This window comes from Osmia lignaria, chromosome 3 (genome assembly GCF_051020975.1).
Source record: "Osmia lignaria lignaria isolate PbOS001 chromosome 3, iyOsmLign1, whole genome shotgun sequence".
In the NCBI taxonomy this organism is placed as follows: Eukaryota; Metazoa; Arthropoda; class Insecta; order Hymenoptera; family Megachilidae; genus Osmia; species Osmia lignaria.
This window is the reverse complement of record NC_135034.1, coordinates 11,750,161-11,776,315: the sequence shown is the minus strand read 5'-3', so window position 1 is coordinate 11,776,315 and position 26,155 is coordinate 11,750,161. Positions and strand designations below refer to the sequence as shown.

General features: G+C 40.8%; 1 protein-coding gene across 1 annotated transcript; it reads left to right on the top strand.

Annotated features, from left to right (window-relative positions):
* The first annotated feature begins 481 nt into the window (after positions 1 to 481).
* fax (failed axon connections) lies at positions 482 to 24,688 on the top strand. Its single transcript, XM_034332723.2, has 4 exons — positions 482 to 1,006; positions 21,807 to 22,145; positions 22,243 to 22,380; positions 22,634 to 24,688. Exons 1-4 carry the CDS (start codon positions 662 to 664, stop codon positions 22,988 to 22,990), a joined length of 1,179 nt encoding a protein of 392 aa, XP_034188614.1. The 5' UTR covers positions 482 to 661; the 3' UTR covers positions 22,991 to 24,688.
* Positions 24,689 to 26,155: the final 1,467 nt, after the last annotated feature.

Sequence of the window (26,155 nt, the reverse complement as noted above, 5' to 3'; positions counted from 1 at the left end):
TAAGAAAAAGTTAGGCACATACGCATAAAAACTAACATTAACGATTATGAAACATACTTGCTACAAATAACGATTGAAATCGATTAAATTGAAAAATTCATGTTTACTATCAGGGCGTTTCGTAGTTTGTCCTGGGGTACCTAAATACATAGTTGCGAGTTTGTCCGGTCCTCTTGAGGTGGCGGTGGCGGCAGTGTTGCCAAGCGAGACTAACCACGGCGAAGTGGAAGAGTCAGCTTATGGGGGTTCGCGGGAGGAAAGAAGAGAATTCGAAGGGAATTGGAGCGATAAAGAAAGGTTTTAAAGCGAGGAAGAAAGAAAGAGCAACACGCGGTCCGGGCAGGGGTGGCGGACCAATTAAATATGGCGACAACAGTGGGGTGTGGCGCTTACGCATGCGCAGCGTCGCTCTCGACTGGGGGGACAGCGAGCCACAGACAGAACGGGATAGCGGCTAGAAGGAACCGGCCGGCGAGCAGAGGGATTGAGGAGTACCCCGGCGTACGTTTGTGTTGTGCGCGCTCTCTTCGAGGATAATCTCTCAGTGTCGCACGAGAAGTTGTCCATCGACGTTTGTTCTACGCTCGATCGTACGAAACGTTTATTAGTTTTGACTGAGAACCGTAGACGCTGAATAACTTGTGAAAGAAAATAAATCAAGATGACGATGGCTACGGAGACAGAGAATACCGGACCAGAGAGCAAGGAGATTAAGGATGTAAAGGAGATGAAGGAGGCGCTGAAGGACGAAACGCCGCCGGACAATAAGCAAGAAGAGAAAGATGCGGCTAAGAAAGAAGAAAGTGGGAAAAAGGAGGAGGCTACCGACGCCGCGGCTGCTACGGCATCATCGGCACCGACCAAGGCTATCAGCGTGCATAAGACCAACTACGAGAAGGACGTTGTTTATCTCTATCAGTTCTCTCGAACGCCGCTCCTGCCCTCCATCTCGCCGTATTGTCTCAAGGTGGAAACATGGTTGCGACTGACCGGCATCAGATACGAGGTAAGATTTTCATTTGTTATTCGCTCGGTATCGATGCGTTCGAATTTCGAGTTTCTCGCAACAGGGAGAGACGAGAGATCGATGGAGTACAATGCTCCCAAAGTTGTACCCTACGCGTCGTGTTTCTTCCGGGTAAAACTGACAACGCGTCCTTTTAGTTCTACTCTTTTGCTGCATTTCAAAGTAAACCTTCGGTTCATTAATTACGCTAAGAATTGTATAGATGAAATTCTGCGTAGTAAACGAACGTATTATGTTAAAAAAAAAAGCTATAGAAGAGGTGGATCCTTTACCGATTATTTCAAAATGGCGACTCTTGTCAACCTCCGTGCGTCCAGAGCAATATTTAAACGTGCATTTAAACGTTTACCAATTACTTTTTGTTTAATTCTATGCATTCTGAATTATATTTTAATCGCTAATTCATTTTACAAACATTTTAATGATAAATGATTTCTGTAAAAATTTGATATAACCCCTCTGTACGATATCGATCTCTTTTCATAAAAACTCGAAGCAGACATTTGCATGTTTTTCTCGAATCATTGCTTTGAATTCGCGCATACGACGCTTTTATATTTTTCTTACATTTATAAGTTCATATTCTATTAAAACCAAGTATATCGTTCTTCCTCGGTTGAATACATCGATTCGGTAGCCTACTTTGAATTTCAGACGCAAATATTTATAGAAACCGTAGTGTTTACATCCGGGCATTTAGACAAGCGGTGATAACGTATCCAGGACTCTTTTGATGAGGGTAAAGCTTAAGCATGTAATCGCGCACGTAATAGCTAAACATACAAGTATCTCATTCCCATTATACACGGAACGTATAATCCGATGAAACATTATACCTAATATAGTACGTGCTTTCGAATCGAACAGTCCTAGTTCCTCCATCGTAGCTCCGTCATTTTTTGCCTAACCTCTAAAATCGTAACTGTACCAATAATTATACTGTACGAAACGATTTCTCCGTATCATAAAAATCATTATATCCGGTGCTAGAGTAAATGCAGCGGGATGACGGGGTACACGCGATCGAAAAGCATGAAAATACATTTTCTCGCGAAAGAGGTGAAAGGCCCGCCGGCATGCATTCCTACGGACTTTTAAAACGGGTTTTAGTGGTTGCGTGGGGGGCAAGGAAGGAGAGGCTATTGGAGGGCTTCCAAGTTGAACAGAGAGGAAAATGCCCCTGTACACACCGGAGCCCCTCGATCCTGCGCGTTCTGTTTTCAAGGGGGATGGAAGGACGCGGGTAGCCCCTTCGAGCTACGCTCACGCATACGTACACGCAGAGCGGGACTCGCGCGTCAACCAAAGGAGTTGGCGTTCCGCTGAACCATGTGTGTTTGTCTCGATGAACACAATGGATCGATCGATATCATGACCGAACAAACGCTCGCCAACCAGAGAACGATTTTTTTTACTCGGCAAATCGGTGCAATGCAGGTTGATAAGTTATGTTTTATCATAAACCTTATATATGAAATACACGCTTCAAAATACATTTGATAAAATTCTGATAGGGTTTATGTGTTCTGTTATAATAAACAATTTCCTCGATATCGATACTATGCTGCTATCGATAAATATCGACAATATCCTTATGGCCAATGGGAGCGATCGTAGCCTTAGATCCTCCGGCGCGCAAATTCAAATCCTCCCGGTGAAATCTTAAACTTATTCTCAATTAGTGTAAAATCAAATATTAGAAAGGTTCTTAAGAAAGTAAAAAAGAGAGGAATTCTTCTTTTACTCCTTTTTTTAAAGAGATATATGCGCCTGTTTACGCGCGTTTTTCCATCAATTTATTTATATCTCTGTTGGCTGCAAAGGGGCGATATTCGTCGCGGGTCGCGTACGTGTGGAATACGCGATAAATAATCAGAGTCGGGGCGCGGTATGAAAAAGCGCGTGCATGGCGTTGTTTTTTCTTTTCAGTGTTTGATGAAATTTATTTTAGAACAATGGATCGATGTCTGTTGATATAAAGGACAAACAAATATTAATTTTATTAAAAGAACGTGCGATAAATCTTTCGAGTTTGAAACTGAAGGAATTTTTTTTCTCAGTTCACGCAAACGTGGCTCGGAACGCATGGAATTTTATCCCATGGTGGTCGCCACTTTCGAAACGCTTTTGGAAGCTCCGTCGAGGTTAGACGCGTCGCCATTGGCGTTCTTTTTCATCTGGCCGCCCCGAACGTGGGGTCATCCACGACATCTGTTGAACATAACCGCTTTTCCCCGAAACGCGGAGTCATTGGGATAATGTTTGCCGAGGGTTCGAAAAGCAGATCTCGAAACGAGTCGATAGTGTTTTCTTATTCTTACTGCTTGTTCTTTCGCGATAACGGTTAGGTTGATGGCGTTTCCGACCGTCGATAACGATCTGTCGAAGAAAAAGTAAAGAACGTGCCTTTTCAACGCGGACCATTTTAGACACGGTCCGGACGAATTCGAACGAGTCCCCGCTCGTTTTCGGGCTATTTTTAGAGGGCCGATGAGCGATTGCACTTTATGTAATTCGTCCGTTGCGATTGTCGAGAGCGTTACCGACGCCTCCACTTCCGGTTCACCGTTCTCGATTACCCGAACGGTATGTAATTGGTTATTTCTTGTACACGCCCTAGGGACAAAATTTGTTTCTAGTAATATTACAATACTATACTCGCGAGTACAACGAGGGCTGCAATTTGTAAGATGGAACGATTGAAAAAGACCTCTCTTTGTACGCCGTGGTTCGTGCGAGCCTCGAACAATTATACGCTGATTGTATTTCCATAGAAAGAATCGCGCTAACCCTTTCGTAATGAGCGCTCGTTCGAATGGTAAAACGACAGAGCTGGAACAAAAGAGGTCACAGGTAATACAGAGGAAGTTCCTATTGAACTAATCATTACCAAGATAGGTATAAATAACGCGCGGAGTGGCCCGAATCAATTGGCCAACTTGACCAATTTCGCCCTCGGCATGCATGCCGAAATTTCCAAGAAATTCTTTTTGACCCTTTCAGATTCGTATTTTTATTTATATTTAGTACTCAAGTATCGGTAAGCGTTGCGTTCATTGGAAATATAAGTAATTATGGTTTTGTCGGGGGCTCGATAATTACAGTGTAGAAATCCAAGATGCAATCTTCGGTTATGATGCATTGTTACTTGTTTGTAGAAAGATTATATAGGGTGTGGCAGGTATTACAAACTAGTTTCTTAATTACTCTGTTAGATGAAGGGAGACAAAAATATAATATGTCATTAAGTGTATTTATTGATATAGGACGCATATGTTGCATCGTTGGTTAGGCCGTATGGATAGTACAAGACGTATATGGTGCGTCATTGGTTAGATCGTATGGATAGTGCAGTGAAAACTCGATAAATGTTTTCATGAGTCTATTTCATAAATACATTTTTATCCCTAAATTTATCGAATAGGGGTAGCTAACGAAACCTTCTATTTCATAAGTGTTTCAGTTTCTGATCATTTACGAAACAGTGGAAGCGTCCCGTTTGAGAATTAGCTACCTCCTATTCGATAAATGCACATCAGTCATAGTGTCCGTTCGTCTAGTGAAAAAGCACTGACTTTGGAGCCCAAGTTTAACCGCAGCAAATATAAATCTAATTATTTAATAAAAGCGTTAAAATAATTAACATGATTATCTGATAAAAGCTTTAGAATATTCAATAATTTATTTGTAATTACAAAATACACTAGACGAATGGACACTATGATTGATATCGTACACTGATGGTGACTTCAGTCACTCGTCCCACTAGACGGTGAATTTCGCATTCATTTTTTAACTTTGGTAAAGCGGAATATTATTACATTGTTATTTCTATAGTTGCCAATTGCTTGTATTTAATTTCTATTTTATTTTATATTACAAGATTATTATTTTATTTTTAATTTTTAAGTGCGTCTACATTACAATTGCCCCGTACCGGGACAGCGCATGCGCGAGCAAGTCCGCCCAGAAAGATTTCCCCCATATGATAATGAAATTTTTAGTAACAAAAAGTATAAAATAAAAAACTATATTCTGTGCATTAGTATGGTCATACTGACACGGGACATTTAAACAAAGACAATAAATTCCAGTTTCAGTTCCTCTTTCGAATTTAGCTACATTTCTACGTTCGACGTCGGCAGACCTTACAATCAAATTCGAAGAACGATTCTCCCATTCCGTAACTGTTGCGTAGCGGACCGGCAATAGTTACATTTATCGAGTTTTCACTGTACAAGGCGCATATGGTGTGTCGATAGATTGAAATACGTATATCGTTTAACGGCGTGTGTACATTACATGAATATTCATGTCGATAATGGCAGTCCTTGAAAGGATACCGGATTAGCATGCCATTGCGAAACAAAAGAAGAAGGAAGAGAGCACTTTCGAAGGTGTAGACACGGTCGCGCGACGAGTCGCTAACACGTAAATGTGGGTTAGGAAAAAATCTGAAACAAGAATTCTCTGTTTCATATATAACTTCTCACGCTTTCTTGCCAAGACGCGCGCTTTTCGGTGCGAAAGTTAGCGGGACACGGGAACGCGTGAAACTGTGCTAATTTATCGGCTGCTTCTCTCTTTTTCACCTCATTTTCTTTTTTTTTTTTTTTTTCGAACGTTCACAAGCGATCGTACGTGAAACGTTTCCGATCCCGAACACACTCGTTACTTTTCTTCTACTTCTTACGATAGAATTATAGTTTCACCCTTTCTCATAGGCCAAGGAAGAACACGTTTGAGCGGAAAGAACGTTTATTCCTTTACACATTTAGGGCACAGAATGATTTTTAAAAAATCTGAGATTCGGGGTTTTAGCCCTAAAACGAAAAAAAACGTTAAAGGGAAAAGGTGCCGAATGACGTCTCCGTGAATCCTGCGACGATGAGTAAGGCTGTGTCTTAAGATTTGGGAATCTAAAGTCAACTGACTTTTGCATAGCCTTACTATCGCCATGACTCATATTAGGGTCTTTCATTTAGAAAATAGTTATGATTCACGGAAACGCGTGTCATCCGACAAGGCATCCCTGGAGGGAATGACAATGTAAGAAAGGAAGCCCCTATATATAGGCCTCCGGCGGACCACCGCCCTCATTTGCGCGGGAAAATTTAAATTAGATGAAAAGTCGCGATTTTCGGAAATTTTAATTAACTATAACTTTTGTCCGATCTCGATGAAATTTTCAGCATACACATAACTTATCTGAATCTACGAAATACATATTTTAAATGTTCATTATAGACTCGATTTTTTTTTTCACGATTTCAACAAATTGCAATTTCTTAAAACGATGAAAACACATATTTTAGTGAATTAATTTTTATAGCTTCTCAAAAATCCTCGACTCAATGTCTACTCACTTTTGCCTCTCACTGTATATGCTAAATTTTATATTTTTAACTAGAAGTTACACTATTTTCTTTTTCACTATTTGTAATAGTAACATAGCAGTGTGATAAATAGGGCTAGTTAAAAACTCGTATACAGTGTTCGGTGAAACTGGAAACATAATTACAAACATTTGAACCGGTGTCGCTTGAAAAGCATCGAACATCGAAACTTTGTCGACGTGATACTTTTTCACTAACACAAGTCGAACAATGAGTATCGTCAATGCGCGAATAGCGGGTAACAACGGCGTGCACCATACGTGGCGCGCATGCCCCCATGAAGTTCGTCGGGCTGTACCATTTGTGCCCGGTACAATCGATTGTTTCCGACGTTTCTCCAGCGCGCTAAACTCGTTTCCGGTCCGATTTACTCGCGAACGGTATCCGCGATACATACCGGGCACGAGAGGTCGGCTATGAAAGCGATACATTATAATTACGTTTCAAACTCGCCCGTTGAATGACGACGGGGGAGATGGGGAAGGGGATGAAGATGAATCGCATTTGCGCTTTTCCAATGAACAGACAACTCGCACCGTGGTTCTTCTGTTCTACGGTGCTCCATCGAGCATATAAGTAGAATTATACTTTCGTGACGGAGCGCGGCGTAATGAGAGAAAGCAGATCTCGTTGGTGAATCCGATCGAGGTCGCGGATCGCGCGTCGGCAACCTTGCGGATTCTTTACGTTTTCAAAGAAAAAATAGGATTATCAGGGAAACTTTCTTTTCTTTTCTTTATAATAAAGTAATGAAGCTTTAAGCCGGTGACGCGCCTCGTGCGTCGTTATTGTTTTAATATCTCTTTTTTAAATTTGAACCACTTTTCTGAAACGGGGATTAAGTCTTTATTCTAAAATTTATTGGAATAAGTTTCCGAATGTTCCCACCAAAATTGAAAACTCAGGTTCGGTATATAACCTGAGTTGACTACCAGGAACCGATTAAAATTGGTTTCAGAGCTGGATGTCTTACCGTTTTTAAGATATCGTGGTAAGAAATTTTTGTACAATTTTGGGACTGCGCATGCGCTATTTGATACTGCGCATGCGCTATTCGATCCTGCGTATACACAGAATCTAACCTACTCAAACCTAACCTTACCATGGTATCTCGAAAACGGTAAGACATCCAGCTCTGAAACCAACTTTAATCGGTTTCTTGTAGTCAATTTAGGTTAATACCGAACCTGAGTTCTCAATTTTGGTGGGGCCATTCGGAAACACAGCCCTAAAATGTATTGTAACCTGGAGAGGTATCGCTTAGCGACCATAGGATGGAAAATGATGGTGTCGAAATTCTTTCTCAGAAGACACTGCAGAGGAAATAATCTAAAGCTCACAGTTATGGCATGGGTTGGGTCAAGATTTAACGAGCCATGGAACGAACCATGAGTCATGGGATCTAACTCTCTCTCTCTCGAGTATACTTTGTAAAGGAAAAAAGACTAAATGCTTTGATGGTATTGAGAGAGATCGCCGTTTGGACACCTTTTGCCGTGTTTATCGTCCGTCTGTGTTCAAGTGATTCTGATTAAGCTATCGTTGCAGTTCGGTTAAGTGCTTAGATTGAATGATTGGTATCGGCCGTTCGAATCGTTGAATCTATTTTGATACTCTGCAAATCATGGGACCGACCTTCGTTGCACCGATCGAATCGCGACCAAACTTGCCTCGAAATTACTGTAAATTCAGCTGGTAAATTGGTCCTTTGATTCCCGTTGGATCGTATTAGACTCGCGTTTGCTGGTATTAGCCAGCTGGGAAAAGCGTGTTAATTCGTCAATTACACCAGGTCTGGAGCGTACGAAATTGCGTTAATAAGACTTTCGTCCCGGGTAGCACGGTTGGCCTACCGTTCCGATCGGTTAACACGACCAGGTAGAGGGGAAAACGTGTGCGGCCACGCTTCACGCTTGAGGCAGGTCGGGCTCTTTAAATCACCGGAAACGCGCAGGTAGAGAAGATGTGGGTAAACCGTTCCCCTCCTTTGCCATCTCAGGCCTTTTAAAACAGTTTCATGGAAGTCACTCGGCACTGAAAACCCCCTGTACACACGTGTTACTAATCTTAACGGTTGTACACCTTGGAGGAAACATTTTGTACCGTTGGAATTTCTAAATGGTTACCCCTTGCTGGGACTAATTTTATAATACCCCTCAGTTATATTGTTATATCGTTACCATTCACTTGGGTAGTTTGAGCATTTTTGAAAAATGAAACGAAAAGCGATTATCTCTGAGCTGAAAAATATTCAGACCGCTTTTATTCGCCGTGGGTGGTATTCAATATATGCTTTCCGGCTGTTTCAACGCGTAACTCGATTCCCTCTATTGAGGCTAGCAAGCTTCAATAAGTAATTGACTTTTTCTTCAATTCACGACAATTATGCTGATAGAAATGTACGCTCGCGATCAAGTCACGCTTCTTTCCTAGGGAAAATAGAAGCTTAGTATAGAGGAAACAGGAATTTTTAAAATATTAATATTAAAAGTAATTTAGAAAAAATTGTAACATAAAATGACAAAATTTAGTATATGATTGAGAACTATGAATTCAAATTTTCGCACGTAAACGCTAAATGATAGGGTGGGACTCCTACTGGTGGAATTAATTCTGGACACTTTGAATAAATATAAAAATATAAAAACTATAATATTTTTATTGTAATCTATAATATTTTCACATGATTTGTAAATTAATTTAAAAAAATCTAAACTGTATAGTTATTTTTGTTTTTGCGCTTGGCAACACGAAACGTCGCAATGTGAAATAGCCAATCACAGGATGAAAGGATATCTAACGAAATATTAATTTAAAATTTTAAATTAGAAAACAATGATTAGAATATTAAATAATATGAATAAATGCGAAATTTAGTAAAAATTTAAAAGTCTCCAGAATTCCACTAGTGTATATTGTCCCTTCCCCTGCATTGTCATTCTCCTTTGGAATGCCTGAGGGAAAGGACGAGAACCCGGGATATAAACATATACGTATCTTAATGAAAAAAACCGAGACTATCGTAAATGTGTCGTGAGAAATACCATTGAAATTCCTCGGATGCTTTCGCGAATTTCATTTCGTTCATTAATACAGTAATCATTAATACAATGCGTAGATGAAAATTTCAGCGAAGCTGGGATGCATTTTAAACAGATATAAATTCAGTTGTGGCGCTTCAAGTATTCTTGGATTGATGAATTTACATGCATTAGGCGAATGCATTTTTCCCATGCCTATGCGTGCAAGACGATTGCCTTGTGCAGAATGCGACGTGCCTCGAACACCACTTTGCCGTTCTACGTCTTAAGTCATTCCTCTTTGTTCTTCGTTCAGGTATGCTTTAATAAGCGTTATAACTGAATTCCAACTCCTTTATCTTCATTACAGTACTTTCACCGGTACAAATTATCATTAACCCATCTATTCTATGCATCAAATGCAATTCTCTTTTTCACTTAATTTTCATAATTTTTATTTATTCAAAAAAGATAGTATTAAATTTTTTTTAATATTATTATACTATACCGTCCTTATCCATATAGAGAATTAAAAAATACAATTTATGATTTGATTAATGATCGATGATCGATGGATACGGATGCGTGCATACAGTCACGTGCGGAATTGATTTTGATACATATAAAGATTCAATCGGCGTAACAGATCGCGTATGGGAACGGTATCACGTTTAACACATGGAAAGTTGTTTTCCATCGTTGGTCGTCAATATCGCATTTATAGACGACGCGACGCGGTTTCCGTTCGAGGACTGTGTCCATTCGAAGACGCAATACACGATACAAACGTTCCTTCCTTTCATTGCTATATAAAGCATTCTCCGTTCAATTCCATTCGATTCGTCGATCGTGGCCGATCCGTTCAATCGAGCTGCTCGTTAGGTGAATACAGATTTACCTGTCGATTGCACCTTCTGCCTCGAATTCACGTAAGACCACGTGCAGGCACGTGCAGTCATTAACGCGTTCGCAAACCGTACTCTCGTCAATGACATACCGAGTGTCTCGTTGAAAATTAATCCTTTTGCTTTTGAAGTATGTTTCATTAACCCTTTGACTCATAGTGTATCAAGTTTTAGACCGGTGCCTATGGTAATAATGAATATTTTAAGATTTTTCATAATTATACACCGTGCACGTAAAGTATGCTCAATTCTTTTATTTTCTTATCGTTTAATGGAATGTAGTAGATCATTTGATGATTTCATCAAGTATAAACGAAGCATTGATCCGAAAATATTGATTGATTATCAAACATGTTATCCTAATGAGGCAGTTACAAATTAGCGAAACGTAACGTAATGCAATTAAACTGGTCGTTACACGAGATTTCTTATCGACTGAAACGATCAGAAAACAGACGGTAATTATTCATGCCGAGTGATTCACCGGAATGGTATATCCTGGAATCGAGACCAATGAAGCCTCGATTGTCGTTTCCCAAAGAGATAACGATAAAATTCCAGGGAAACGGTGTGATTTGATTTCTTAAATTCACGGTTTAAAAATAGATCCCATAAATTCGGAGGATGATAAAACGGAGTTGAATATTTTATATTTAGAGCAAGTTGGAATAAATCACAGATGATAAGAATACTTCTGAAAAACTATTTGGGTTATCGAGCATCGCGAGGCTCATTAGAGCTTCGAATGTTAAAAACAAATTACACTCGCTCGAGATTTATATTGTACAATAATTAAGATACATTTAAAAACCGAAGTCATTCGATATTTTTTATCATCAATAAATTAGAAGCTGTTTCATTGGTTCGTAACGCGATTTCGGAGTGAAAACATCGTCGCACCTGAGAAACAGAGCTGACTCATTCGGTATTTAAATCCAGAAAAAAAAAATGTCGCACCTGGTGGTGCACCATGCCGTCATTATAATTGGTAACATATTAAGTATATTTCCGAACGGAAAACTTGGATACGTGGAACGCAGTTGAAGAAACGGTAGCACACACCGGTCGATCGTTTCAAGTATACAACCTATTTTTATGTTTAAAAAACGATCGATAAATATCGATCGTTACTCGTATCATTCTTGAACCTCGCTCGACCTCGCTTATTAATTCGCGAAAGCATGCGTTCTTACACTTATGTACATAGTTCTTTTCTGCAAGGTTAGTAGCAGGATGATTTAGAATGCTTTTAGTGTAATTTTATATTTTTTAGTGACTTTTTAAAAAAAAAAATTTCTTTTGTTCGACGTGATTTTTTCTTTTGATGTCTTATTGTGTTTTTGTGTAGTAGAACTCTAGTGAATTTTTAGTAATTAGATATTACCGCTAGTTAGAACTCTAGTGAATTTTTAGGAATTAAATATAGCCGGGAGTTAGAACTTTAGTGAATTTTTAGAAATTAGATATTACCGCTAGTAACTTTTCTGTTTTCAGATATATAGGGTTTCTTGAATGTGTTCTTCTATAATTTATCCCCACTGAGTAATTTTTCTCCTCGATGAGTTCTTTTTCACTAGTTGCCTGTAATCCTTATTTCCGATGTCTTCTGAATATTATTTTCATTTGTTCATGTAAATGATACCCACCGAGTACATGAGCAAAAGCGAAGAGCTTTTAGTTATTTGATTTTCCGCGTATCGACGCGTATGAATTATTAAGAGCAGCGAGCATTTAGAATCTTACCGTCTCGCGAATGCTGTTCTAAACTAGAGAAATGCCTTGGATATCAGGCTTAAAAGCACTTACTCCTCAGTGAACGTGATAGAACGTACTGGAAGATATGTCTTTCCCGTTGAAAGAGGATTTCCGTTCTTCTAGCTTGAAACTTTTCCTGCTTTAATGGATGTATGGAGTTCCCTATAAGAATGTTCCGTTTAAGACGGTAAATGAGATAAGGGAGCTAAAAATGGTCGGTTTTAATTTTGAATGATGCAATGCCGGTTTCTTGAATATCGTGTTTGCCCGTACTAATCTTCTTATCGTGAAATTATTTTCCATGGTTATATCAGGGACGTCGGGTGCATGGGATAATGTTTACCAAGTTGATTCATTAATACATTAAATTATTAATGTGATATTCGAACCTGTTATTTTTTTTTTAATATCCATTTTTAGTTACATTTTGCCATATGGGGCATTAGAAACTAGTTATATGCTATGTCATTCATTCGTTCAGTCACTCATACCCGGTTAAGAGGAATCGTAAGTGGAAAAGTAATAGGGATGGTTTTTGCAGAGGGGGTAAAGTGGATGGTTATACTATTATGACGGGCGTGAGTTCAAATCCAAGAGAGGTCAACATTTTTTTCCCGCGATTTTTTCTGATAATTTTAATAATAATCGCGATATTAATATTATCATAAATATTAAATTAATGAAATTCCATTAATTACGAATGTCGCCAAGATGATAGGCGATCCATGACGCAGATCGGAGCAATCCCCCTGGCGAACGCGTCCGGGCGTATCTCGGTGGTTCGTATCGGAGCAGAAATAAAGTCGGTAAGAACGAATGCGGGGGCAACGATTTCTTAAAATAGCACCAAGACCTCTGGAGTCGCGATTGTACGTATCACTCGTAACAGGAACAAAGCGAAGCCGATCATTCTCCATCAGAGGCAGAAGGGAAGGGAAAAAAACGAGAATAGGTCATTTTGTCCAAGAAGGTTGATTAGGGAACGACCAATCGTCTTGCTCCAGAACGTTGTGGAATAATTTCAGTCACTTTTTCTTCGTGAAGAATGCAGGGTCGTTTAACCTTTGACTCGGCCCCTAACCCGGAACCACGTGCACGGAATTCGAAAGATTTTCAGCATCCGCTCGAAGGATGTTCGATCTTTCTTTTATCTGTTTACTCGGTCGATTGCGTAAATGAAAAAACTATGTTGTTTCTCGTCACGAATCAGATACGTGAAGAAAATAACACGAGGGAATGGGTTTATGTTTTTCTTTTTTACCGTTATCCATAATAGTTTTCTATTTTCTTAGCGTACGAATGAAAATAGCAAGGCTTATGATAATACGGATTGCTAAGAACTTTAATGACACTTGAAACGTTTCCATGCATGGAACATTGATCCTCTTTCAAACGAATGAATTAAAATTGTGATTGCTCTGTTAGACAGAAATATTCAGTTTTCTCATTCTCATTTTCCGAGTTAGACCGAGTAGGCCAGTTTGCTGGTACACATGCATCGCGCCGGCATACCACCGCAATGTACCCAATTTATCCCCTTTGCCGCGGGTCCTTAATTAATTAATCTTCCAATTGAACCTCATTACTGCTTATCTTATCGCGGTGGAACGCTTGAAAGACTTCACGGGGCTCGGGCTGACATTCCTCGAGCGCGAGAAATTCGTTTTGTCGTGTGGGTTCATTGCACCGTTTGAAGAATGAACTCTCTCGCAGCAATGTAGGTTTGCGTGCTCGGCTACGGAACGTCGTACGATGTTCTCTTTTTCTTGGAGGCTGCTAGTCGTATCGATCCTCGTACCACCGGTGGAAATGTTTTAGGTCGACGCGAAGTGTGCTTAACCATGTTTCACTACTCCACAGTAAAACGATATTTATTTATATATTTATTTCATTAAATAAATCAGCTCGTGTATATTTCAGAATAATTTACACGATATTAATATGAAAATAATATGATTTTTAATTATTATACATTATAAAATTAAGTATATAATTGAAAAGTACGAGAAACGAAGTAAACGTTGATTCAAATTTTCGCGCGTTAGCGCGAATGGCGGCGGTCCGCCGGGGGCCTATATACAGGGGCCGGTTTCGGTGCAACGCCAGTGCATCCCCGGTTGCCTAAGGGGAAGGATGGTAAGGGGGCCCGTCGTCGTTTTTGCCGGAGAAGCCTGATTCGATTACAAGTGTACATAGTACTTCTTAACTATTTTTCCTAAATTCCTCTAGTATCTAATTACCATGTTCAAGATGAATTGCGTCCGTATTCTCTCGTATTCTTCTTCGACAGCGGTTATCAAGGATACACGATGCCGTAATCGCATCTCGGAGGCGAAGTCGATATCGCGGCAGCCTTCGAACTAGCTTCCTTCGACTCTTCCATTGTCCGTATATCAACGGAGAATTATCTCGCCGTTTCATAAGACGTCTCACGCGGCATGAAGGAAGTTCATTGTTCGATGACTGACTGATCTATCGGACATAGTCAGAAAACTGTCGGCTTTCAGATAATTCTATTAAAGATGGGAGAAAAAAAGGATGCTTATCCGATTGGCCGGAGGAGGTTACTCTCTGGCACGAGCGTACAATTACATGTAAATTAGGGAATGTTTCCATGATAATACCGCCACCGATGATCTCATCCGATGAATGGATCGTTATCTTCTTGTTTGTAATATTCAGGCGGTTGTGAAAAATCGTGGGACGAACGGTATATCGGTTCGATTTTTCCGACGGAACACGGAAATGAAAGGAGGGGTTGGTTTGTGTCGTCGACGCGGAAACGTGCAAGGTGAACGCTATCTGGCCAAGACACGTGTTGAACTGCTGGCCGACATGTGCGCCGGCATCGAGTGTCGATACGTTCCGTTGTTGAGGTAGGCCGGCCACCGACCTCAACCGAGTTCTAGACTCTCGCGATCGACAGGATTTTTATCGCGCGTACGTGACGCTCTTCGAGGCTCCAATCAGAAAACACTGAATTCAAGTGGCCACTGCACGCGACAACAACGTCTTATCTAACCTCCCTTAATCCTTTCGCCGCAGGCTGGCCGTAAATCGGTCGGCAGAGTACATACCTCCTCTGCTACTGTGGTTAAAATTTAATTGTATGATTGTGGGTCGGAATTTCGAGTAGAGGAGAGGAGGGGGGAAGAATATGGTCGGACGAATGCAATCTTCTTCGAAGTTAATTTATGCTGATAGACTTTTCAGATTCGTCGTAAGTGATGCAGAGTGGACCGGCGTCCCACGTCCCCGCGTCTTGCGTAGGATTTTCTTCGTTCCCGATAGAAGGGATAATTGGTATGTAAGTGCAGTTTCGAGATTCACGGTCTTCCGTTCGGTAATGGATTCCGAATGCATTCCACGGGGAACAGCGAGGAATTTCAAAACGAGGAAACATTCCGCGTTATCCTACTTAATCCTGTTATACGAAACGAAGGAATTAACGGGTGCTGGGAGAGATTAAGTATAATAACGAGTTAGAAATTTCTACCTTTGAAACTCAACAAAATTTCATTCGATCATTCCCACTGGTTTATTTAACCTCGGAGGTGTCGGAGCTGGTTTTCAATCGTTCAAAGTATTAAGTGTAATAAGAGAATTGTCGAGTATTATCCTGTAGCCTCGACCTTTCGAAACGCCTGCGATGCTGACAACCGGTCGCACACCTTGTAATGGAGAGGACGATGAAAGTGGTCCCCCATTTCTCGTCATAACTCGTACACTAGGCTGCCTCCGCCTATCTAACCGTTAACAAATGACCCCATCGCTCGATTACGTCCACGGCAGAAGGAAAGAGAGAGATGCGTTTTCTGGACGCGACACGGAATCGTGTACCCCATAAATATTCCTAATGGCCACCCCGTCGAGATGTTCAGAAGCTGTAAAACGAGTGGCCCTTATTATCTCTCTCTCAACGGTGTTCACCCGCTGATTAACTTGATGGGATTAGAAAATTTCTCTTCACCCTGTACTCGGCAATTTAAACTTCAACGATGACTGTATAGTTTGACGAAATTTTCTATTCCATAAAGATATTTTTCTATGTATTTCACCGTCAGAATCGGGACGCATGAAATCAAGGCCACGGCTATTTTGCGCAACAAATTGTTCATTGTTCGCGAAATAGTAAAGAAAAACGGGCATTCTCGGATGGCCTATTGTCAGATACGCTGCGTAATTTCGCGTTTCCTCTTTCTGCCCGCTCCTTCTGGCGAACCAACGGATGGTTAACGAGGGGAACGAGCCTTTCGCGTTAAAACGACGATCTTAGTCTTTGCTCGTTGTTGTTGTTGTCGGTTAATACACCGATTTCCTGCCAGGGTACCCGGTTCAACCAATTTACCAGCAAACTGTGTGGAAATTTCTCCCCCATTGGCAGCCTGTTTGTTAATTTCCATCGATTTTAACAGCTTTAACCCAAGTACTGTTAATTTATTTTAAGTAAATGTTTGCTAATGAATGAAATCATCTATCGCTTTATAGGTAATTGAATATCAAAGTTGATTTGATCATTTCGAACGGTTACTCCCATCGCTAATCCGATAGAGGTCCTCTGGCAAGCTCTAAGTTCGTTGGACTTGGCAGTCACAGCTGCGTTTGCTTTCGTTTTCGGCTGATCGGTTCGCGCCAGCATTCCTTTATGACCACGCGTGTGCTAGCCTTGTAGTGAAACTATTTTCACGTGCAACCATTCACCTCTCGACGGTATTTTCATCGGGCCACCAACGCGTCCGCCATTGATACCGGCGGGAAACGGCGTTGCCCGTGGGCAACGCAACGCGTACGCCGAGGCGTTCGCGAACACGCTTTCCTCGATCAATAGAAATCGAACAATAGAAATATTGCTCCACACCGACATATTTATGCCCCCTTTCTGTTACTCCTTGTTTTGCGATCACGCATCGAATACAATGCCGAGTGCTCTATAGGGATACGTGGGTTACGCTGAAAGTTTTGAGGCTATCAAAATAAAGGGTTGGATAGAGTGAGAAAATCATTGGGAGATCAGGTGAAACGAGCGATAAGTCGGGGATAAAATTGTTCTCGAGATTGCTGCTCTGATATCTACTATTCCAGAGAGATATCTCTTGGGTATTGTACGATTGAACGGCCTAACCATACCTGGCAAGCGGATCGATCGCCGTGTACCGTAAGGTGTTCGACTGTTGATGACCAACCACGCGGAGAAAGTAAATGACAATAGAATATCCTCCCACCTCCTACTATTAAGATAAGCGTTTAAGTTGCGAAGGGTTAACGATCCCTCAGTGCAGCCTCTTTCCAATATCCTGTCCAAACATATTTGTTACTCGGACTGCGAAAAAGGAAACGGCAAGTGCTAGGAGAGATTGGTCCTCCGCGCTTAGGGCTGTGGCCAAAGCTCTCGGCCGCAGTTGAGGCCGGCGATGGAACAGTGAGCCAGCAGCAGCAGTAGCAGAGTAGCGCATCCCGTGTACGATCAATACGCAGCGCAAGCTGCGAGAGAGGCCACGACTACGTGAAAATACAGCAACGACTACCATGATCGTCACCGACGAAGACGATGACACGACTACTACCTCCATGACGAGCACTGCCTACGTACGATACCCCACGACATAACGGCGTGAAGCCTCAGGGAGAGGAGGAGGAGGAGGAGGAGGAATACGTTGCCAGGCGACGGAAGCTGCCTACCGCCAGAGTTCATCGTCCTCCAGCTTGTTTCTTCTCCCTTCCACCCACCCATTCACCCATCCACCCTCCGTTTATCCTTCTCCTTCTCTGCCTCCAACACTCGACTTTGTCTTGTTCTTGCTATTTCTTTCTCGTTTTTCAATGTTCAATCTTTCTCTCTCTCTCTCTCGTTTTAACCCCACGCGTTTCCCCCCCTCGCCCGTTTGCTGTTTTACCACTCCCGGATTCCCTCTCTGGCTTCTCTTTTTCATTCGCCTTCTCTTTCTCTTTCAATCTGTTCTCCTTTCTCTCTGTCTGTCTGTCTGTCTGCCCCCCCAATGGTTTCTCTCTCTCTCTCTCTCTCTCTCTCTCTCTCTCTCTCTCTCTCTGGGTTTCATGCTCTCCCCTCGTTATTCCCTGCTTCGTTTGGTGTTCTCAGGTTTTTCTAGCTCCTCTCGGTGATCCCTTTTTCTCCCTCGTATTCTGGCCAGCTTACTTGTTTCTTTCGGCTTTTTCGAAGTTTCTTTATACTGGCTTGCTAGATCCTCTGCTATCACTGTTTCATCGTATTGCGTTATGATTAACCTCACTTGTCTCGTGTTGTATTCATTCTACCCTGTTGTATCTATTTTTTAACCCTTGCTATTCGATACTGGCTACCCTTAGAGGAAAAGACGTATTTATTACTGTTATTAGTTATTTCAAAGCGAATTGGGATGAATATCCCTATATCGGCTTTTCTCCCTAGGGAAAGTTAACGTTGCTCGCCCCTGTACTCGTACTCGTACGCGCATGCGCAGAACGACTCAGCGGAAGGAGAGGGGCCAGCTGCCCCGCGGTAATTTGTTCTCCACCTATACCCCTCCGTCTCTGCTCGACTTTTCATCTTTTCGAATTGATACACGCTTCTCCGCGATATTCCGGTTCGCTCTCTTTCTCCCGGTTATTATGCGCTTTTGAATGCGCGTGGACGGACGGTTTTAACGATCGTCAGCGCGGGTTGCGAGCGACCGCGACGACATCTGCTTAAGCGTCACGACGCGGCGAATTAATCAGTAAATACCGACCGCTTCATCGATTTTACGCCACGGGATATTTAATTCTCTGCCATATCGGATTTTCACGCTTTGGTCAAGTCGTTGCACCCTTAGATATAGTACGGCTTCTCCGTTCCATCCACGCTTGATGCCTCTCGCGTTTTTTCCTTCTTTTCGCAACCCCTTTCGTTCTCGACCGGCGCACTATTTAAACACCGTTGTCAATAATATTCCAGTGAACGACTTATCTGTATCTCTTTATCTCTCCGACTTCTGCCCTTCCATACGAGTATCGTTTTTTCTTCGTTCGCTCCTACTTAGGTTAGACTCTTTCTTCTCCATGGAATTCGCATTGGTATACATCCTCTGTACTTCTTCGTCCCTCTCCCACAACTCCCCACCTTCTGTGTACCAGCCGTTCGTTACTTACCACTATCAGGGGGGCCGCTCGCATTGCAAAACAGCCGAGATGCACCTCCATCATCGTCGACGTGGTCGTTTCCATCATCGCTATTACCGCTAACACAGAGATGCATATACCCGTTCTCGGACCACCTCCTCGCTTTTCCGATCCTCCTATTCGACTTTACTTTCGTTTATTTCTGATTATGCCGCAACTGCATTCGACACCGCTGATTATTACCAGCGATGATGAGCTCTTTCCGAAGAGGTATTCCCACGTATATCGCGACATTGTTCCCCTTTTCGTGGGACCGGACTCGGTGCTACGCTCTCTTCGTGCATTATTGTTAGGATAATTCAGGTGATTTCTATAGGCGACTAACCGAACTCGACGCCGTTCCACTTGTCGATCGTGATTGACACGAAAAATGTTTCTCGGTACAGTAAAAGCTGGATATGCGCGAGAGAGAATATCCATTCTGCGTCCGTACACATCGTTTATATTCAGCTGAGGAGTCGATTCTATGTTGTTCTTTATTCTATTATTATTGTTAGCTTGTAAATTACTTTAATTTTCAATAGGAAGAAACTGTCCGGTTTGATGGAAATCGCGTGTTTTTCCTAATATTATAAAGCACCTAGTTCTGCAGCATATTCTGAATAAATAAATAAATAGTGTTTGGTACCATTTTAATCAGAAAAATCTCACAAATGCGTTAGGAATAGTTTTATTAGGAAAAGATCAAAAATAAAAAAATTGTATCATTGAATTAGTATTAACCACACCGATTTACGGTTGGGATCATATTACATGGCTTCCTCGTCGAGCGTCTCGGTCAGCCTAGGGTGATCCCCCCACATGGAGGGGATATACACCTTGCACTTATCCAGCCAATCTTTTCTTACACTTATCCAGCTTTTACTATATGTATACTGTTTTAGTTCCTACATTGATTTTCTTTTTGTAATCCTTATAGAAATGATAATTGTATACCATTAAGGTAGGGCTGATTGGACTGAATACTGCCATAAGTAAGCGAACAAGTATTTGACTTAAACTTTGCATAATTATAGAAAAGATCAAAATTAATAATGTTGCAAAGTTATGACGCATAGCTCTTGAAAATAAGGGAGAAATCCATGCTCAATTTTCTTTACAACTCAGCCGGTAATTCGGAACGAAATGTGTTAACAGATGGCTAGAAAGTTGCTTGTTTAATATGCTTTGGAGAAATCACGGTAATATTCTCATTGACAGTGTTTAACTTCGCTGTTGTAAACCGATCTTGAAGAAAGCGTACTACTTCCGGTGCTCCATTAGCCCCCTTATTACGGAACTAACACACATCCGAGAGGTTACAATATTTTATTTTCCTGTTATCTCGTATCATTTTCGTGGTACCTTGATTTCAGACAATTTATTCAACTTCCATGAAATTATATTGCTGCGTATTGACCTGAGATACGCGTGAAATCTTCGCACGCGTATATCGCCTTATCAATATTGCTTTGTAATTTGATGCAGCTGTAAAGGACACCGGATATCTTATTTGACTTATGATGTGCTGCTCGGTGTGTGGCACTGGCGCGTATAAATAGAGCGTGCAGGTGCATTTGTTGCACTCGATGCACCCGGGTTAAATGCTGTTTAACACTAGATTTACGGTCATTTCTTATATACCTGTCTCTACGAACAAGCGTCGCCAATTAATTTCCTGGCGACGCGGTTCTAAAACAAAAATTTGTAAAACGAATCGCGAAAAAAACCCCTGCTTTTTCGAAGCCCAAAAGCAGACTGGCCCCTGCGCGATGCAACTGGCTTCGTCAGGTATGTACACTTGGTCCATTTAACTAGGGGTTAAGTAACAAGCCCTCTGATTGGCGGAGTACGACAAGCGCAGCTATCTGATTGGTCCTAAGTGTTTGATCGGTAGGATTGCTTAAATACTGTAATTTCTGGGTTTTCCAGGAAACAAAGTACAATATCAATCTAGTGTCCGTTCGTCTAGTGAAAAAGCACTGACTTTGGAGTCCAAGTTTAACCCCAGCAAATATCATAAATCTAATTATTTAATAAAAGCGTTAAAATAATTAATATAATCATCATCTGATAAAAGCTTTAGAATATTCAATAATTTATTTGAAATTAGAAAATACACTAGACGGAACTGGACACTAAAAAATAGTAAGTAGATAGATTTTTTGGGGTCATGATCGTGTCTCCTGGTTCGAAATTTTATCTCAATTAGCGTCAGAATGATTAGTCAGAGAAACTGTAATAAAGGAAGGGAGAATTGTTTTTCTTCTATGTAAATTACGTTGTGGGGGGGAGTCGAACTCGAGCCAACTGCGTAGGAAGCGGGCGCCTCCACTACTACGCCATCGAAGCCCTGTCGGTGTTTTTCTACTTTTTCCACCTTTTTCTTTTCTCCCAGACCAGTGTGTATAGCATAGGCTTCGAAATCGAAGCATACAAGCGCGTTTGAGCATTACAGAATGATTTTAAGAAGATTATACCAAGAATGTTGTAGTCTTGCCTTTATCATCCTGAATATTTGTTCAAATAATGTCATTTAACTACATAAACGGTGTTTGTTTTGTTACAGAACGTGGATCACAAGCTGAAATTCCGTTCCAAGAAGGGCGCGCTGCCGTTCGTCGAGCTAAATGGCGAGGAGATCGCGGACAGCATTATCATTCTCCGCGAATTGAGCCAAAAATTCAATAAAGACCTAGACGCTGGCCTTACGTCCGAACAACGAAGCGTTTCCCATGCGATGATATCGATGATCGAGAATCATCTGGTTTGGGTAGTCACGTGTTGGCGCACCAAGAATTTCGATCAGGTCCTTAAGGGATACAAGGTGAACCTTCAGCACGTTCTCGGCAGCCGTATCCCCAATGGTATTCTAAACTTTCTCTTCAAGCTTACATACGGACGTAAGGTAAATCTTGCTTTCGAATTTCGTTTTTCTACAATTATTTACTTCATCGGTAGCATGTGGATCATTTGTAGCCATATCTAACTGAGATTTCTTGCAGGGCGCAAAGAAGGTGAAGGCTCAGGGCATGGGAATGCACACCCCTGAAGAGGTATCCCAATTTGGATGCGCTGATCTCAAGGTTCTTTCCGATATGCTTGCTGATAAACCCTTCTTCTTTGGAGATGAACCAACCACGGTATGCTTTTTGTACCTATCACAATTGTATTTATGTGTGAAAATATGGGATTCTGGTATTAGATTCCATCTAGCCTCTCCTTAGGTTATCTCAAAACCAAAGGCACGCTTATTTTTAGCTAAAGAAAGCCAACATTGCATCCAATTGTACATCCACGTGCAGCGATTCCTTCTATCTATAAGAGGAACTATCAGATGCCTCATAAGCCCTTACCAAACGAACATGTTTCTAATATATTTATTTTTTGAATTAGTTGGACGTCGTGGCGTTCGCGCACCTCGCCCAGATCCTCTACATCGACAAAGACACGCCGTACAGCCTACGGGACTACATGGCGGAGAACTGTCCGAATCTTGTTGGGCACTGTTCGCGCATGAAGGAGCGATGCTTCCCCGATTGGGATCAGATCTGTACGACTCTTGACATGAACACGCATTTACCAAAACCTGAGAAACAGGAAGAGAAGGAAGGTAAAGAGGAGGCGAAGGAGACGAAAGAGTCGAAGGAGGAGAAAGAGGGCGACAAAGAGAAAGCGGACAAGGAGGAGAAAGAGTTAGAGAAGGATAAGGAGGTTGACGAGAACAAAGAAAAGGAAAAAGAAGGGAAATAAGCTGTCTCGAGAGGAAAGGAAAAGTAAATAAGTCGTTCAAAGGGAAAGAAGATTTCAAACTTGTGGAAAATTGTGGGTGTGTGATCTGGTAAGAAACGGAGGGGGGGATAAGGGTGAGACGGAGAGGGTGAGTAAAGCATGAGAGGCGTGTATGAATGAACGTATTGAAAGGAAAAGAGTAAGTGCATAGAACGGATGAGAGTGTGCATGCGAATAGAGTACATGAGAGGCAAGAAGGAGGCGATCGAATGTATGTGTACGTGAAATAAAGAAAGCAAGTGGCGTAGATGCGACAAGCGTTTTTAAGATTAGAGCTCTCTACTTATACGTATAGATATATTAATAGGCTCATAATGTTAAATACTTCGTTTATATACGGTTCGTAACATGTTACGTCGTTTCTCATTGACACACCCGAAGCACACCCGGAATCGAACAATCTTTATCCGACCCATGGGCCCTTCGCCCTCCCTCCCTGGATAAACGAAGAAAAAAAAAAAAAAAAGTAAAAAAATAAACAGAACGGGGCTATCTCATAAGTCATTAGAATATCGTAGGTTTGCAATATATCAAATGCAATAGCCTGATGCGCGCAGGTGGTACGAGATCTTCGACGAGAACAGTGGCCAAAAGGATGAAAGAAAAGGAAAGGAATAAACGCGCCTCGGTGTATATCGGTAACAAAATAAGATGTACACACAGTGCGGTTTAGAAAGGAGCGAGATTATCGTTTATAATTGATGATGAACAAAAGAGCTCTGGACATTGATTCAGGCCTCATTTTGTGGTCGCTTCTTATTACCATTGGCTCTTACTGTGTAAAATGAGTTACGTACCTAGCGTTCCAAGTAACGTGTACCGTATACCACATCATGATCTTCGTTTAGTCGCGTTGCTGTTTAGTTGCATTAGACGAGAGCCCTCTGTTTAATAATTCAAATTACATGCACGTCATTTTCGAGTCACCAAGTTAAACGTGATAGATTAATAGTCACGTCAGAGAGGGAGATTAGTAACTATCTTTTTAATTGTCTCTTGTACATCATAATATCACCTGCTTCGTTCGCGTCAACCTCGAGGCGACACTGTTTTTACACTTGACGCAATGATTCATTAAAAATAATAAGTACACTTGTTCACAATGATAGGCGGGCCCGCGCATCTTCGGGTTGACTGGTTCTTCTGTTCTCTTTTTATTTCTTTTTTACCATTGACAACGTCCCGACGAGCGAAGACTCATCTGTGCGATTGCGGATCGACAGCAAATGATATATTTACGATGATTTGTACATTATTATATAGATATTTGTATTGCGTATACGCGGATGCAATCCGAGTTAGGGTGGCGTTCACCGAATCCGGTTAGGAAGCGATAGCGACGCATTTGAAAAGTCGCAGCCGCTTCGACCGTCTTTGTTTCTTCTTTTTCTTTTCATAAGAGCGAGACGAACCTTGGATTTAAAAGAGGGCGAGAAAAGAGGCACAGGCAAAAAAGCGTAAATCTTCTTGTGTGTCTGGGTTTCCTTTCGATCGTTCGAACCAATATATTCAATGAAATGGAAAAGAGAAAATGAAAAAAACGAACGAAACGCTGTGCTGTCCCGTGTATTAGTTCAACTTTTATTAGATGACTTTATGAAAAATTTTACAATGCGAGGAAAATGCGAAAAAAAAAAAATAAATAAATAAAATACAAAAGTGTCTTTCACGCATCGAAAAGAAAGAAGAAAAGAAAAAGTACATACAACTCAGACATTTTTTTATGTATAATGTTATATAATATCGAACGGGAATTGAACTGTTTTTGTACGAGGCCGCGCGTTTAATTAACAAACCGTGGTCGCAAAATAATTCCACGAGAAAAAAAAAAAATACGAGGATAATATAATTATATTTAAGTAGCTTACTTATAATTAAACGACGATTACGATTACATAAAGGACAAAAGGTAAAAAAAATAATAATAATAACACAAGTAAATAATTAGTGTGTGAAAGCTGTTTATACCTTAGGACAACGCATACGTTTACACCCGTGGTTACATATGATTAATATTATTATTATTGCGGATTATTATTATTATTATGAATTATTACAAGTACTAGTATAGATAATAATAATAATAATTATAATTAGTAAGGAAGGTTGAGAAAAAGAAAAGAAAAACACTTGGACAAGACCATAAACGTTGCAAGCACAGTAGGTAGGCACACATCCAATACAGTAAGGTTTATCGTAAGAGGAATATTAATAATAATAATTATAATATGACTGCTCGTTTTATGCTCGGCGCTATACATTTCATTGTCATTATTATATCACCATTTATTAACGATATACATACGAACAAATAAAATGTGTTTATAAATATAATGTGATCTTTACGAAATTTAATTGATCTTTATTGATTCACCTGGATTTTAAATATTTCTTTTAATTCCGTTAATATCGCACGTATGCGGTTGCATAGAAATTAAGATAGATTAAGAGTGATATTTTATTTTTAAAATATTAAATAAATCACGGTAAGTCATTCCATTTTTACATTATTTGATACTTAATTTTTAAATCATTCGAAGAAAACTATGCGATATTTATATTACCCGAGGATGATTTTTATATTTTATATCGCCGCATATGTTAATTTCATGTTACCTTGCACAAATTCAATCTTTATATTTCGCGGCTAAATTAAAATTTTTTAGCAGCGCCATCTAGCGGGCTGTGCACCTGAAGCTTGCTCCTGATACTAGGGTAGCAGAAAAGTAAAAGAGGTATGCGAAGTTACCGTGGGTCGTGGGTGGGGGACCCCCGCCCCACTCCATCATGGCGTCGCGTCGCTGCATAAATGGCAATACGCAATACATAATAATTAATTTCTCGTTATCTACGAATAATCTGTGTACTTTTATAATTTATTATTACAATATGCCGCTGTATTAATATCCAGTTAGAAGTTTTTAAACATTTGAACTGTAATTAAGTACTTATTGGTAAATTTAGAAAACCGCGTCATGAGGACGGCAACACATGATCGAGATTTTCGATGTTTATCGATTTCTCGTGACTAATTTATGCACATTTATAATTTTAGAATGATAATGGATGTATTAGCTACTTTCTAATATAGGTTTTGTTAATATTTTACTTCAGAATAATAACTTA